Raw genomic sequence first — 16685 nt, 5'->3', positions numbered from 1 at the left:
CCATTCTATAAGTGTGCTGCTGGTTTCTACTGCCTAAGTGCAGCACCCTGCACTTGTCAGTATTGAAACACATCCTGTTTATGTTAGCCCACCCCTGTAACCTATCCAGATCTTGCTGCAATCTTTCCCTCCCTACTAGCGTGCTCACCTACTACTAGGTTACCTGCAGTTTTAGGCATGTGAATAACTTTAAAGAACACCTTTCTAGTGCCACTTGATGAAACATTCAGCTGCATATTGATAGAAGCTGAAAGAAAGATTTCTTTGGAGACAGTGGCTGCATCTACACCAGTGGTGGACAGCACAGTTGTTACTGCATAGTCATTTAGTACTTGCTTACCTGGTGTTACTACACAGTCCCGACACTGCACAGCTATTTTTAGCAGCTACTGTGAAATAATGTCAGTATCATGTTTTGTTCCCAGCAATGATATGTCGTCATAGCAGCGAGTTATGGTGATGTGGCTCGTTGCTTTGGCAACATGGCGTCGTGTAGACGCACCCACTGTCCCTTATTTTTTAAGTAAAACACCCCTCACATAGGGCGGGATTCTGATACCTTTACTCACATGGAGCAGTATCTTATCTACATAAATAAACAGAGCAGAATTTGGTCCGTAGTATATATTAAAGTTACCAACCAAAATCAACCAACAAATCAAGAATTATTATCATCCATTCAGAATTTATTGTTTTCTCTTCCTTGCTTATCTTATATTGTTGAATCTTTTTGGGACTCTCTCCAATATGAGTTTGTAAAACTGCTAACACATTGGGCCTCAGTCTTATTTGGGGCCTAGAGACAGAAATACTCTTGGATCATTAACAAATAATATGCATTATGACAAATAAACTAGTTACCATTGCTTATTAGCAGCTTCATCTATTTCAGTAACATTACTTTTTTTCCTCAAGAGCCTCCAAACCATCCTCTATACTTGGGTAAATAATAAAATAGTATCACTATCTCTGTTTCATTGGTAGGAAAATAGACAGGGTGAGAAAATGACTTGCCTGAGCTGAACTTGTACTTGGGACTGGAATTGTACTTAGGACTAATGTTCCTGAGTATCAGCAAGAGACACTCAGCTAATTCTGAGTGACACATCAGCAGGATCTGCCATTTGACCCTACTGCAATGACCTTGGGTAATAAAGAATTAGGAGTGATAGAATTAAGGGTTATTTTGCAATGTGAGTTACTGAGCCAAGATTTTGCCCCGTCTTAGGGAGAGTACTGTAAAAATGACGCAACTAATCATCTTTTTGTGTTTCAGTCTCCTCATCTATAAAATAGGGATAATAATACCAACCTCCTCTGTAAAGAGGTTTAAGCCAGCTATTTCAATTTTTGCACTCTAATTAGCTGAAGGTGTGGGCATGATTTGCATAAGGTCTGTATGATTACTCTTCAGTAGCCAAAATCTCTTATTAGCCAATCAGAGTGCAGGGACCAGCTTTATACCTGCTTGTCTGCTTCTTACTTACAACTCAGCTGGAAATGAAAGCATTTAAGTCTTTTGGATATATTGTTAAAGGGATTTACCTCATATAATTATAATATAAAGGGATTCATCAGGACACTGGACAATCAAAAAGTTCTACACTTATAACATTCATAAGCTGAGAAACATTTCACACTCATGCACTTCCGGTGATAATGGAGAGGGTGAGATAGGACTGGAGATCCAAAAACTTAGTATAGCTTATGTCAATTGACATTAAACTTGAAAACAGGAGACTAACCATGACTATTCCTTGGTCTTGGGGTCAGGAGCTTTTTTCCTCTTTGTATGGCCCATACTAAAGTCAAATAATTGCAATCTATATTTGAGGAAGCACAAGGACTGTTTATTTCTGTCTGCCCCTTGAGAAGGGAGATGGGAATGAAACAGGAGCACCCTAAAAACACTCCCATTCATGATCTGTCGCTAACCTCAGGGATGTGGGACCACTAATGAGATGAGGGGACCTTCTGGGATCAGCTGGCCCTCAAACACATGCCCATAATCCACTAAATTCACAAAAGCTATGCATGTGGTTCTGAGGCTAGAATCTGGCTCATTTCTAGCCTGTTATTGCTTATAGTAATCTTGAACCTTTAAGAAAATTTACCTGTTCCAGAATATGTTCCCAGAAATCTTCTGCATCTCCCCAAGTGTTGCTAGCAAGAGTGATGACTTACCACAGCCCACCTGTCCTACGATCATTGTTAATTGACCTGAGAGAGGGGAGAAGCACACTTGAGGGTCTGACTTGCCAGTTATTTGCCAAAAATGTCTCATTTTGTATATGTGATGTGGTTTTGTACCTTGAGGGATTCGGATATCGATGTTGGACAGTGCTGGAGCTCCTTCGGGTGTCCAGGTGAAAAATCCATTTGTGATCTACATCAATACGGTGAAAAATGAAAAACATAGAAAAAACAGCTACAGCACACACCTTTGTTTTCAGCATAGCACAGAAACATCCTTTGGCATCCTTAGTCTGTGTATGAGAATGGATGATGCCTCTGTACAGAGAGGCAAAATTAGCAGTAAAATTGAGGCTTTTGGTGCCTCACATTCGTGAGGCAGCCACACTTCGTGTGCATGGCACTCTGCACCTATGTGAGTATGGGAGCTTGACAGAAAGTGGTGAAAAGCTTCAAGGAGAAGTTTATTTCCGCAAAACAATGATAACATTTTTAAACTTTGCTGCACCAAATTTGGTAGCTTGCCCTGAAGGTCTGCCACACCTTAAGTGATGGGAGTCTTTTAGCATTATGTGCGATGGTTAATGCAGACCTTCTGCAAAGCAATGAATATCACTCTATATATATAACTGCAGTCAGAGTCCCAAGTAGAGTGAGGTGACAGAACCTTCCACAGGATACACCCACAGGAAAAAGGTGCTGCTGCTGCTATTAACGCTCATGTTACTTTGTGTTATGGTCCTTATGTTCCTTTAATGGACTTTAAGTGCAAGTCCACAGGATACTTTTTCTTTCACCTGTTCTAAGTCGTTATCTGGAGTAACATATACCCCAGACTGGACTGGATATACTGGAAACTGAGGAGGAAAACTTTGAGCACTGTAGATACATCAGACCTGATTCTCCCCCTGTTTATTCAGTGAGAATCAGAAGCAACTTCACTGAAGCCAGTGGGCTCTCAACAATGAATGAGACATCAGAATCTGACTCAGCGGGTGCATCTACATGAGACGATATTGTGCAGTGGTCATTGTGCATTTATTAAGTACTTGTATAAGCAATTACTAAATAAATATGCAATAACCAGAGTTAGTGTGTGGCAGTGCCAGCGAATGTCTTTTAAGTGATGCCACTGCGCAGTAGCCTAATAATACTGTGCAGTAATGTATTAACACTGTCCATGCTATGATGTGCTACTGCACAGAATTATTTAGCTACTGCACAATCAACATCTCGTGTAGATGCGTCCAGCATATCCTGGTCAAGAAGAGGTGTAGACTGGAGCATCTGGAAACCTGACTTGCATTTTCCACAGGTTTAAAACTGACATCTGTCTTTTTGGGAACCCAACTGAAAAAATGAGAGAGAGTTTATAGACTCCTTTTTTCCCCCTTTAGATCAGTAGTTCTTAATCTTTTTAGACAAAAGATACCCCTCAATAGGATAGGTATGAGGCAGTTTTCATTCATTTTTTGACAAGAGAAAAATAATAAAGCAATTATTCTGTCACAAAGAGCTCATGAAGACCACCAACAGGTCTTAATGTTTTTAACACTGTGGAATCCAATTCCTATCTCTGAACTTATCATGTTTGCACATCAAGCAATGCTAACTTTGTGTGGCACCCCAGGGCACTCTTGAAAGGATCTCAAGGCATCCTAGGGTGCACTGGCACTCTGACTGAGAATCACTGCTCTAGATAAAAGGCAACCACCAAGGACTCCTCGCTTGAGGAGAAGCCTTGCTAGGAGAAGGAACAGTAGGCAGATCTCTGAGAGAAAAGAGAAATTAGCAGCACCAGGAGTTAGTCAGTAGTCCTGGGACAGCCTGTAACAAATGTGGTAGCAAATGGAGCCAGAGGTTACTTGATTTATGTTTCTATAGCCCCCACTACATGTTATATCTATTGGGCTCCCCCGCACCAGCAATAAGACAAGATGAGATCTAATGTGCAATCCCATAATCATGCCACCTGCCATGCACGTGAGGCATTGCAGAAGGCATGACTGCACAGAATGCACATTAGATCCCATGGCATCTTTACCTGCATGTGTAGAAGGGCTCTACCTTACTTAAACTGAAATCTTGCAACTATTGTCTTGTTTTACTACTACTGCTGCAGAGACAGTACTGGCTCAGGACTACCTGCTGCTATTCTCCAATAAAGGCTCCCTCAGATTTCCTCCTTATCTCTCTGCTAGTCTGTTCCATTTTAATGGGATCTGAAATCACACTAACCAATGTCATTTTACCCAAGAGTTGAGCCAAGACTGGGGTCTTCTCAGAGTTAAAAATTTGCTAATCAGTTGCCCTACCAGGGTACCATCAGTAATACATGAATTGGCAAAGATGTTCCTCACTTTGGCTAGGAAAAGTATTGTATTTGTCCCTGGACAAGTTGTGCCCACATTTGTCCTGCAACAAAAGTATCCCAGGATTGATGTGTATACACATCACCTTTCTAGTCTGGTTTTAGTGAGCAGATGAATACTCTGCCACTTTTCTGCCATGGATTCAATGATGCAATCCCAGGACTACCATTCAGATGTAGTTTGCAAGGTCCCAGGATAAACTGTTAGTACTTCTTGCCTGTGAACCTTTTTAGGATTCATCCTGGGACAATGGTCATGGACAACTGAATGACTACACTTTGCTCTGGAATAAAATCGTTTATCCTTTGTCGTGTCAGGGACAGTCATGCAATAGCAAAACAGGTTGAACAGATACCGCTATCTTTACAACAGCCATCGATATTTGCTATTGCCAGACATTTCGATAGCAAGTCAGGAACATCAATCTTTAAAATGAAGTTCTGATTCAGCAATTCTAATTCTTTCTTTGGAGAAGCTGGATATTTTTGCACTAAGATCAGGGCTACTTATTCAGAAACTCTGGAAAGGTGGAACAGCCAAGAAAAAATGGAAATGGTAAATACACAGTCATAAAACATTGACAATTCAGAAAAGAAATCTGTTCCTTTCCTAAAATGAACATTTTCCTGAGGAAACAACAGGGAAAACTACCCTTTGGCTTTAGTTTCCTTGGAGTGGAATGAGATGTCTGACATCCCTAGACTGGACTTGGAACCCCACTGTAGGTGCTTAAAGGATTTTTAGTCAAATTTAGTAACAGCATTATTAGAAAGAGTGACCTTAATATCACCTTTACACAAAAATCATCCCCTTCTGTGATGTTAACGGGTCTTCTCATGCAAGAGCTGTAATTGTTCCAGTCCTCTCTGGCAGGCCTCTTACGGTTAACAACTTTGAGGGGCTGTGCAAAATCAGGAAGACAGAAATACATGGTGATGGGTGATGGGACCAGGAGAGAGTGTCAAATAAAAACAATCATGTTATGATCTGTATGGAATATAGGGTATTAATATGGATTTTTGCTATTGCAGTATGTTATCTGGAGTGATCTGGAGTGTAAAAAATTTACAATGGGGACAAATTGGTCCAGTCACTTGGTGTACAGATGAACATTTCCTACTTACAACTGCCTGGTATTTGCTGTGATTGCCTGCATTTCTTTGTTCTGAACATTTATCATGTTCTTCTCCAATTTCTTCACTTGCCAAAAATTCGCTCAACTTCTGCACACTGAAAGGAAAGAAAAGGGATGAGGCTGAATGCAAAATTAGTTTGTTATGCTGAGGGCAATGTTCATTAGATTGAGGATACCCACTGCAGTGTCTCAGCAGTTCAGTCTGCTGGGTAGTTTAAGCTTGCTTCCTTTTTGGCACAGATCCCTATAAGAGCAAGAGATTCTTGCACCATAAAACTGAAAAAGGTGCACTTTTCTTTTCTATGGTTAGGGCTTTTTTAACTGTTATTTTAGATACTTCTTGGTTCCCTTCCTCTTCCTACACCTTCAATGTGTAGTACAGAGAAATTATGATAAAATACTTCTTCAGGTATAACAAGGGCATAGCAATTAACACTACTCATGGCTCAATTTGAAGCCCTAGAAAGAAACAAAAATATTAATGTCATTTAAAGTACCACATAATTAGTCCTAATGAACAAACTGACAAGGCATTAGGGTCTTGAGGGAGTCATTTCTATTTTCAGTGGGCCAAATTCATCCAATGTATCTGCTTTAGGGATGAATTTAGTCACTGTAATCTGTGGAGTGGCAGTAAGGTTGAGTGTGTTTAAAGAGGCAGAACTAATGAACAAATGAAATTATAAAAGGAACCCATCCTATAGGCCAGCACCAGAGAAATACAAAGTACACCCCAAACAGTTAACATTTAATTTGGTAGAATGCTATTACCTTCTCATTTAACAGCCCTTGATGCTAGTTTTGCACGTGAGCACGTTCTTAAAGTATCCATGTAATCTCTGGAGGTAACAGGCAAATCAATTCGGTAGAATAAAACGTTTGGCCCTGCACAACTCAGTATGAAATAGGCACAACAAATTGAAAGTATCCAAATGGCAGGCACTAACAGGATGACCATACTTGAGGAGCAGAGTTAAATACTTATACCTCTATTAAATGGCAGCAGGTTATAGGAAAATAAGCTGACTGCACCGTATTGGTATAGGGCAGTGCTTCTCACCAGGGTGCTATAGCGCCCTGGGGTACTGTGTTGCAGGCTGCCACAAAATATTAGTATGGTTAGGTGTGCAAACACCTACGTATCATTCACAAGATAAACCCAGAGATTTCAAATAGGAATCCATAATGTCAAAAACATTCCAACTTATTGTGGTTTTTTGAGTTCCTTGTAACAGGATACTTGCTCTATTATTTTTTCAGTCAAAAAATGAGTGAAAGCTAAGAGCTGACATTTTCCAAGGGGCACCTTGAGTCTAGAAAGGTTGAGAACCATAGCTATAGAAAGATACAAACTATACCTCGGTGGGCCAGTATGACTAAGGGAATGCCAGGTAGGGAATGCAGGGAGTATTTCCAGTTTAGTCTGTTCTACAGGGGAGTTCTCTTCAGACAGAAGCTTAGTTCCCTTTAAGAATCTTAGAGCTCTTGCATGAGAAGACCCATTAACATTACAGAAGGGGATGATTTTTGTGTAAAGGTGATATTAAGGTCACTCTTTCTAATAAGGTTGTTACTAAATTTGACTAAAAATCATTTAAGCACGGATGTTGCCTTGGACATATTCTCACATGATCAGCATTGCCTGCTCTGTCCCCAGTTAAGACATGGTCGTGGGGTACTTGGACCAGCGCTTATTTGTACCATGGAACTTTCCCGTTGTCACACGCCCTGTGCCAGGGTCTGCCAGGGATTAAATCTGGCCCAGAAATAGACACACATCTAAAGAATTCAAAACCTAAAAAGGGAGACTAACAATCTAACGTGGGGCAAAAGGATTTAGGCCGTAGCTATTAATACAGGAAAAGTTTCTCAAGGGGGAGGTCTATCAGAGCAAGGGAGGAGATGGGAGACATGTCACGAGAGACCTTTGTGTATAGGTTGGATAATATACTAGAAAAAACAGCCTGTCTTTCACATTGGGTGTACTAAATTATCTAGTGGAAAATTTCTGTTTCTGATGGGTCAGACTGTAGACCGTTATGAGTAGAGGCCAGGGTGGAACTTCACTCTCATTCTCTGAGGAAAAGTCAAGGAGAGATTAAGCATAACCCTTCTTAAGGTCACCTGGTAGGCAGAGGAACTCATTTGGCTATATCAGCCTTTAAAATAATGCTGCCTGCTTCCTTAGCAAGGTTGGCTGGCTCGGAAGACTGATGCAGTGGGGCCAAGTAAGGAGTATGGGCTAGCCTTCTCCCTGACACCTTTGGGGCCTGCAGTTCCAGTGCTCCTGTGAAAAATGGGTCTTCAGATATGAAAGGGTCTTGTTCAGCTGCACTAGTAAAAGTAGGTAAAGGATGCATCCAGGTTCCTCTTCCCTGCCATAGTCCCATACAACTGTTATAATCAGGCCCCTCAAAATTTGCATCAAGATGCGGTACACTGAATGTTAGTGGTTTCCTCAGAGCACAAGGAAACTCTTCTTGTTGCCAAGACACTACAAGCTCTTGAAGCTCTTAAGAAGCTCTTAAGCTCTTAAACTATTCTACTTGTCCTAGGATGTTGTTGTGCATGCTGTGCAAACATGACAACTCAATATTGTGAGAAAATGCTTTGTTAAGATGATGACTCACATCCCAAGAGGCAATAGAGTTAAAATGCCATTCTAGACTTAAATAAATATGTGTTGCAGAGCTCTGATGGACACAGCAGTTTCACAAGGTGAACTCGATAGTTTCTAGGCTTCTGGTTATCTCTACTAGGGATCTTATTTTAAACCATCAGAATGGAAACACTGATTAGACTACAGTTGTTATTTACAAAGCTGAATACATAAGTGGTTTCATATGAATACCACTCCAAAATCAAATCCTCTTGCTTGCTACTAGACACCCTCCCTTCACTGAAGAGAAAAATGTATACTACATCCTTTGCCCTTGAAGTCTTCACCTTTAAGAAGTAAATCAATCAGCTGCTTGGTTTTATTTTTATATCACTAGCACCACTCAGATTAAAATACCTTCCAAAAGATCCTTCTGAATTTATCACCTTCCTAGTGATCCTCCTTCTCTGGAGGGTAATTTATTTTCCAGAGTCTGTGGCCATAGAACCTGGGAGGTTTTGGGGTCATACTTGGAACAAAGGCTCATTTTGGTTCTTTTCACAAATGAAGCTCTTTTTTATCTGGGCTAAAACTAGTAAAAATGTAACGGCCATTCGCTTTGACAATGTCAATGACTATCCACTCTGTTGCTTTGCATGTGGACACTACCTGAAGAATTAAAGATGTCGACAAGTTTCTCTGTGAGGATATACTGTCCCATACATCTTCCTGTATTAAATGTTCTGGGTAACATTAACAAGCCAAGAATTGCAAAATGACAAGTGTGCAAAGCCACATCACCCAGTTAGTATTCCTTCTGGGCTGCTCCAATTTCTGGAACTTATTCTGCCTCACTTGATTGATTAGCCATTCATTATCAGGCAGGTGAAACAGCAGGTCACAATTAAAAAAACCCTCAGTTGAGATATGCCCTCTTGGCACAATGTCAGACTTGTACCAATTATATTTATGCATCCTCATCTACTTTGATACCTAACCATGCATGCATGTGTATGGGTTGAAAATATCTAGGCCATCCTCTGACGACACTTCATCAAGCAAAAGGGCCCAATACAAAACAGTGCATTCTGAGCTGTTCTCCTACCCAGGCAACTAGGAAGGAAGAGGACCTGCCCACCTGGTTACACAGTGTGAGCCAGGTAGTCCTGTCTACATTGCAAACAGGCAGACCACAAATTGGTTGCAAGAAGAAAACCACTTAATAGCACAAGGGACCACTAACAAGAACAGCATAAGGCTGGCTGTAACTAGTAGTAGCCATCTTTGAACAAGCTATGCATAAATGGACTCCGCAGTCAACGCTACAAATCATGAAAAATGTTACAACCGAATCCTTACACTGTGTCCAAATAAGTGCTACATGCAGGTGATAGGGTGACAGGCTGCAAAGGCTATTTTCCATAAACCTATGAATAATTAGCCACAACCCCAGCCAACCAACCAGTAATGGTCCTCTAGGGGCTACTATGTTGGCCAGAGAGCACCATCTTCCAGCCCTTCTATTCTACCAGCTCTAGAAAGGGGTAGGAATAGGTTTGACTACATTTACTATACACACTGGAAGCATGCCCAGATCCCTTGTGTATGCATCCCTTGTGTATGGCCAGAGTGGCACAAAGTGGATGAAGCACAGACCAAAGTCTGGCTGACAGTTTACATGAGGATTTAGACAACCATACATAATTATATAAGGAGGTAAAACTATATGTATTAGTTACTGTTTGCAAAGTGTTTTGTAGACAAATTACTGAGATAAACATGGTGTCCTTATTCAGACAAATTGCTCATTAAAATGAATGGGAGTTTTGTCAGACTAAGCACCAAACATTAATCTATTCGTATTATTGTTGTATACTTACTTAGCACATTCATTATGAAAAGGAAGTTCAGTTGGTTCAGACTGAAAATTTATTCATTAGTTCCCACCCCCCCTTGACTTGGACAGTATATTTTTAGTTTTCTATTATATAGCAGTCTCTGTTAAAAACCTAATTTGCCAGTTAACTTAGCCATAGGAATGTGGGGGAGAGGGGGCAACACAGCCCAAGTGATACACAGTGAAGCCCATGTACTGATCATTTTTTCACTTTCAAAAAATTTTATGATGGAGGGGAATGTATGACTGCTTAAAAAAACTAAACTACACAACAACAAAAAAGCACCTTTGGTGAGCTTTCATTTCATCTTACGTTTTTGTCTACAAGCAAGCATACTTACTTATGCACACTCTCAGAGTGCAGCACAGAATACATTGTAACACCATCTTGCTATTCATTTTATACAACAAAATCTTTCCCAAGGACAATGATGGCAGTTTATTAGCAGATAAAAATGTATACTTGCAGTTTCACCACCAGTGAGTTAAAACAAGGGTCAAAATGCACAAGCCCAAATTTTCTGCTGTGAAAATGGATACAGTGGCAGGCTGATTAGTATCACTCCATTAAGTTCAGTTAACAAAAAACATCAGTGGAGCCGTGCCCTTTCTCACCATCTGAGATGCTGATGCAGAGATAGTACAGCAAGAGACAACATTTAAGGCAAGAGTTTGGAAAGAAGTTTATAACTAATGGCAAGGAATAATCACAGCATTAGTTCTGAAGTGTACATTTTGGGACTAAACAATAAAGGTAAGGTCAGGGGGCAGTTCATTCAACACTTCTTACCTGACTAATGCTTTGACCGTAGATCTAACCACACTGGACAGCAGGAACAAGGGAGTGACAAGAATGTGAAAGAGGGAGAGTGAAGCAAAGGCCACTTGTGGAGAGAACTCATCATCATCTTTAGTCAGGTGGGCATGGACCACAAATGTCTATAGAGACAATGATGACAGACAGGCCTCAGTCTTAAGAAAACAGACAACATAGTTCACCTTTCCAATTACTGCAATAGCAACCTTATTTATAATTAGGGAACACAGTACAGACATGTGACAAGGGCGCCTTCCAGACCCAACGTTGGCTCTGGCACACCCTTGTCTCTGAGCAAACTGCCTGCCTGGCTCGCTTGCCACACCTTGTTGTTAAATAATTAGTATGTTAAACAGGTGGCAGGCTGCCCTTCGAATGCCTCAGTTGTAATGGTTGTTTACATGCTCCAACCACCCCTTACGTGTCTCATGCCTCGCAGATGTTTCCACCAGAGGTTTGCACACAAACACATACAAGCAAACAAACACATACTGGGCTCCAAGCCCTTGGCCCCCTCACTGGGCTCTACTGGGGTCATACACCCCTTGGAGCTCGGGTGGCCACAGCCATGCCTGGCCCTAGGGTCTTACACCCCCACACCACCCCCTCACTGAGGCTCCACTGAGGTCTGCCACCCCATCCAGCTTAAGTGGCCATAGCCCTACCTGACCCTCTATCCTAGGGTATTGCACCCTGTGAGGCTCAGATGGCCACAGCTGTGCCTGGCCCCCTCTTGGGGTTTCTGTGAGCACAGGACCCACGATGAGCCTGGGCACTATTCCAGGTCCCTCCCCCAACCTGGGCCCTGCTTCAGGACCCCCATGAGCCTGGGCTCCCCCTGTACAGACTGAACCCACCAGGGATGTGGGGGCTGGAGTTTTTAGGCACCCCTCCACACCTTTCACCAGGGAGGTAACTGGCCAGGCATTTCTGGGGAGATACCCAGATGATACCACAGGCAGCTCTACCCAGCCACCCTTCCCCGGCAAGGTGCAGTTTCAGGTCATGCCTAAGACCAGGAGCCTCCAAGACTTCCTCACAGTTCCTACCCTTACCTCCAGATGTTCCAAGAGCAACTCAGCCTGATGTTGCTTCCCTGGCTGCTCAACCCTAACTGCTGCCTTTCTGGATGATGTCTGAAAATGGCCACCACAATCAGCCACCTGGTGGCTGCCTGCTCCAGCCGTTAAAGTGATGGAGCACTGAAGCTGCTCCATCACAAAGCAGTCCTTGACTTACAATGTTTCGAGTTCCAATGTTTTGCACTTACAATGTTTATAAATTGACACCCTGTTTCAACTTTCTGACATCAGTTTCAACTTTACAATACTTGATCTGATGTGATGCCATCCCAGCGAACAAGTTCGCTGCGTCTCCCATCTCCCTGGAGAACTTCTGTTCAAACTTCCTTGGACACTTTCTTTAAGAAACCAGACAAGACTCTAGAAAAACCTGAAGCCAAGACTCCTCAAAGAAGTCCTTCCAAATCAACATGATTGCTATTTACAATATAAATACATGAATGTCGCTATATTACTCGTCTATAATTGATTGAGTACAAAATTGTGGGTTATTTTAGGTGAAAATAGGGTATTGGGCCTTGATCCAGGAACCAATCCCCCAGTTATAACATTGATTCCTATGGGAAAATCAGTTTCAAGTCACGTTTCGACTTACGACGTGGTCTTCAGGAACCAGTTGTGTCGTAAGTCTGAGGACTGGCTGTACAACCAAGGATAGCAGCACTCCTCCAGGCAGTCATTACACATGTGTTAAAATGAGTTAAACATAAAGCATTTACACAAGAAGATATATCTTTTAGTCTTAGGAGCTGTAATTCCATTCATCCATTAGCCAGCAATGTCTTTGCAATCACCTGAGGGACACTAAAAGATCACAGCATTTAGCCACAGGTGCCTGTTACTGGAAACAGTCATCATAGGTGGAGTGTGATCTGCTGTGCTGTGATATCTGGTGCAGCACAGTTGATCTCATCTCCCTGGATGCTGCATCCTCATGTTGGGAAAAGGGGCCTGCAAGCACAGATGCAGGAGCTCCCATAGGGTTCCCACCTCCACCCTTGCAGGCATGTCAGAGGAAATCCTACCCCAGGCTTGGGACCATGCCGAAATCCCTCTGAAAAGGGGCCTGCCTATGGGAGTTCCCCTCTCTGCACATGCAGGTGCACATAAGGAAATCTCCTGCAGAGGGATTTCCCTGTGAGTATCACTGCTGACTTCGGCATGTGTCTGCAAGTAGGGAACCGCCACTTGCAGACATGCCCCCCAAATTTCCAACTTTCCCAACTTACACAGGCACATCCCTGGAGGGGAGGCATGTGGGTAAGTAGGGAAAGCAAGGGAGGCGCTCCCCAGGCTTGAGGGGTCCAATCCTACCCAGGAATTCCTGGGATATGCAAGACCAGGCCCCTCAAGCTGGCAGAAACCTTCCCTTGGAGTGGTGGAGACCATGAGCAGCTTCACACTTCACCATGGGCAGTCAGTGCTCTCCTGCCATAAACAAATGGATGTGGACCACAATAAAGCAGCCCAATTTATTACTATTTTCTGTCACAGCCACAAATATGAGTATTTGTGATGTGACAGAAGGTACAGATATTTGTTTGCTTTCACTCTGTGATGCCATCAGAGGTGATGTTTGTTTCCACCCACAGAAGGATAGTTTGAACCTGCCCCACTTCCTTATGAGCTAAAAGAGGGATTATGTCCCAAAAGTACAATCCCTCTCAGAGCCTTTCATCAAGAATTTGGAGCAGGGATTATTCCCTATCCCAAGAAAGGACAGTCCCAGTGTCCTGAGCACAGGGCTACAAGCATGTTTGGATGAAAAAATTGGGGAGGCTCTTTGCATCCCTTTCACATCCAATCACAAATATAGCAAACCATATTCTGAGGTCTTTACGTGACTTTGAATCCACTCTTTTACAAACTCCACTGTTCTGTTTCCCTGCAGTTATTATATTAGCTCAGTATTTATTCCTTCCTTCAGCTGCAAATTATTAAGGACTTTCTCTTTCTTAGTCCTGGTTTATGTTAAGCTTAAAATTTCTCACCATTGTAGTAGCACCCATTCAGCTCCATTGGTGGTATCAAGATAGGGATAGTGGGGTGTGTCTATATGTGTGCTTTAATGTGCATTACCTTTAATGCACATTAAGGGCACTTTTACACATGTTCCCAGAGCAGGAAGGCAGCACTTTGACTAGAGTGGCTTCAAGAGCCGTTCTAATTAAAGCACCACCATGTCTCATGCATCAGCATCACAGTGCTTAAAAATGGCGGCGTTCAATGAGCTTTAGTTCAAGAGTCTCTGCTGTCCTTTTTAAGTGCAGGGATGCTGATCCACAAGATGCAAGAGGCTGCTGGAGTGCAGCAATTGCTACACTCTAGCAGGCTCAGTTAATCAAGTCAGGAGTTCAGAAGCAGCGATAGTGACTGTGGCTCTGGATCCGGCTCCAATGATGTGGGTTGCTTCCAAGTTGCCCACTCTCAAACCTAGGGTCTGTCAAAGCAGCCCCTCACTGCAAGATATTGCCAACCCCCACCTTACATATTCCTTTTTAAATTAGAAGAAAACAAAGGAATCAGGGTTGGAAGCCATTTAGACAAGCTTTCATGTACAAGGCACCCTTCTTCAGACACCAGAAAGCTTGTCTAAATCTCTCTCAAACCTGATTTGTCTTGTTTTACATTGGCCCAATAAAATAAATCCTTGCCTGGACTTCCACAGGTCAACATTGCTCTAACACTCCAGCACTACCACAAGAAAAATCTGGTATTTCTGTTTTTTTACTGCTGCTTTATTTGCAACAACTTAGTTTGGAATTCACTAATCACTGCTTAAAAATGGGGCAGAAGTAGAATGTAATCTATTTCTATTAAAAAAAAAGTTAATACTTACTGTAAGTACAGCTGCAATTGGTATCGCTGCATTCATAAAAACTGTGAAGGAAAACCAGCAACGGTATTTAGACATAACTAAAATTAACAGTGATCAAATATAGTTTCAGTATAACACATGATAATATATGCTATTATTGAATTTTTCCATGGTATTTTCTATGCTTAGAATAGGAAAAAAAAATACACTTATCAAGGTTTATTTTACTTAAGTAGAAATATAGTGGCTGCTAATTTAGTTTATACACAGAATTATTAAAATACACAGCAGGCATGCTTACACAGGGCACTAATGCACAGTCTGTGCATTTATTTAGTGTTCATATAAACAAGTACTAAATAAATGCTCAGTAACCTGAGTTACTGTTCAGTAGTGCCAGTGAGTGCCTTTTTTGTGATGCTACTGTGCAGTAGCTTAATACTATAGCGCAGTAGGGTCGTGTCATGGTTTTTGCCACACAATGCTACTGTGCACTAAAACTGGGCTACTGCAGTCAGCAGCTTGTACAGACATACTCAACATCCATCAAATCACTGTGGGAATATATAATTGGATTATACATTGCATTTCACTGCCAGAAAGCAGTGCAATGTCTGCTTTTACTGGTACTGCTTTGGTGCAGTTGATTGCATTTATACCACAACTGGCATGTCCTCAGCTCAGTAACATTTCAAATAATGACTGCCATGAAAAGTACAAAACTACAGTAAAAATTGCAGTCTAAGACCAGAGTCAACTGGCAGCTTATTGTTGGCGATTATTTGGTGGAAAATAATAAAGGAAAGAGGAAAAGGGTGAAAGGTTTTTGTAATGGGGTCTCCTTTCAATCACTTCTTAGAAGAGGTAGGGTTTGCAGCCTCAAAGAATGGGAAATTATTGGTGTTACAGTTAAGGAATTTAGAGGCAACAGACCCAAATCCTGCAGATCTCCGATTATTGTTTTTTTTCTCTTCCAAACTGGGTGTATCTACAAATGCCAACTTAAGGCACTTTAGCCCAATATAAGGTGCATTAAGGTTGCGTGTTTACATGTGTGCACCTTTAACGAGCCTTAAAAATGGCAATCTTAGGCTATTCATGCCTAAATTTGATACCTGCAAAAGCACGTGTAAACGTGTTAAGGCGCATTAATGCTGTGTATGGACAAACTTGGGACTAACTGTTAGTCTCACATCAGTCCACGCACATGGTGTTAATGCACTTTTAATGCGTGCACATGTAGATGTGCTCCTAATAAGCTAATGCACATTCAATTTAGGCATGCCTAAATGTACATGTAGATATGCCCACTAAGAGAGAAAGTAAAGTTTTGTCCTTAAGATAGTGACCTAAACCGCATAAGATTCGGGTTCCATCGTAGTTCTATCGTAGACTTCCACTGCAACCTTTGGTTAGTTGTTTGAACTCAATGGGCGTGTCCAGACGAGCGTGCATGTGCCTCTTGCCCCGCCTCAAACCACTTTGAGGCGGGGCAAGAGGCACGTGCGGGAACAAAAAATATTCAGTACAGGGAGAAAATTAGACTTCCTGGATATTCAGGGATCTAAATAAACTGAAAACTAAAAAAAGCGGAGCAGGGCACGATCGCAGACCATGTTCTGAGGCAACCAGAGGCTGGGTCCTCTGCGGAGATGCTTTGGCTGCCGGAGCAACTCTGTGGTTGGCCCCTTGTCCTGGTGCTGAAACACATGGCAGGCCAGGCCACATGTTCAGCACCAGGGCTCCAGTGCTGGTGAGTAAGGGGTCGGGGG

The 16685-nt window shown here is 42.1% G+C and overlaps 1 protein-coding gene across 4 annotated transcripts in view; it reads right to left on the bottom strand.

Moving 5' to 3' along the window:
* Positions 1–16685, bottom strand: part of ABCC8 (ATP binding cassette subfamily C member 8) — a 147904-nt gene that overhangs the window by 64892 nt on the left and 66327 nt on the right. For 3 of the 4 annotated variants that reach the window (XM_019552028.1, XM_019552029.1, XM_019552032.1), the window contains 6 exons: positions 14935–14975; positions 10987–11135; positions 5690–5795; positions 5356–5466; positions 2311–2386; positions 2115–2220 (listed from right to left, as the gene is read on the bottom strand). In XM_019552028.1, coding sequence (XP_019407573.1) covers positions 2115–2220; positions 2311–2386; positions 5356–5466; positions 5690–5795; positions 10987–11135; positions 14935–14975 — 589 coding nt within the window. The remainder of the gene's footprint in view (positions 1–2114; positions 2221–2310; positions 2387–5355; positions 5467–5689; positions 5796–10986; positions 11136–14934; positions 14976–16685) is intronic. The other variant, XM_019552031.1, reaches the window with a different exon arrangement.

The sequence above is a fragment of the Crocodylus porosus genome, unplaced genomic scaffold (genome assembly GCF_001723895.1).
Source record: "Crocodylus porosus isolate Cpor-Errol unplaced genomic scaffold, CroPor_comp1, whole genome shotgun sequence".
Taxonomy (NCBI): Eukaryota; Metazoa; Chordata; order Crocodylia; family Crocodylidae; genus Crocodylus; species Crocodylus porosus.
This window is presented reverse-complemented; position numbering and strand designations above follow the sequence as displayed.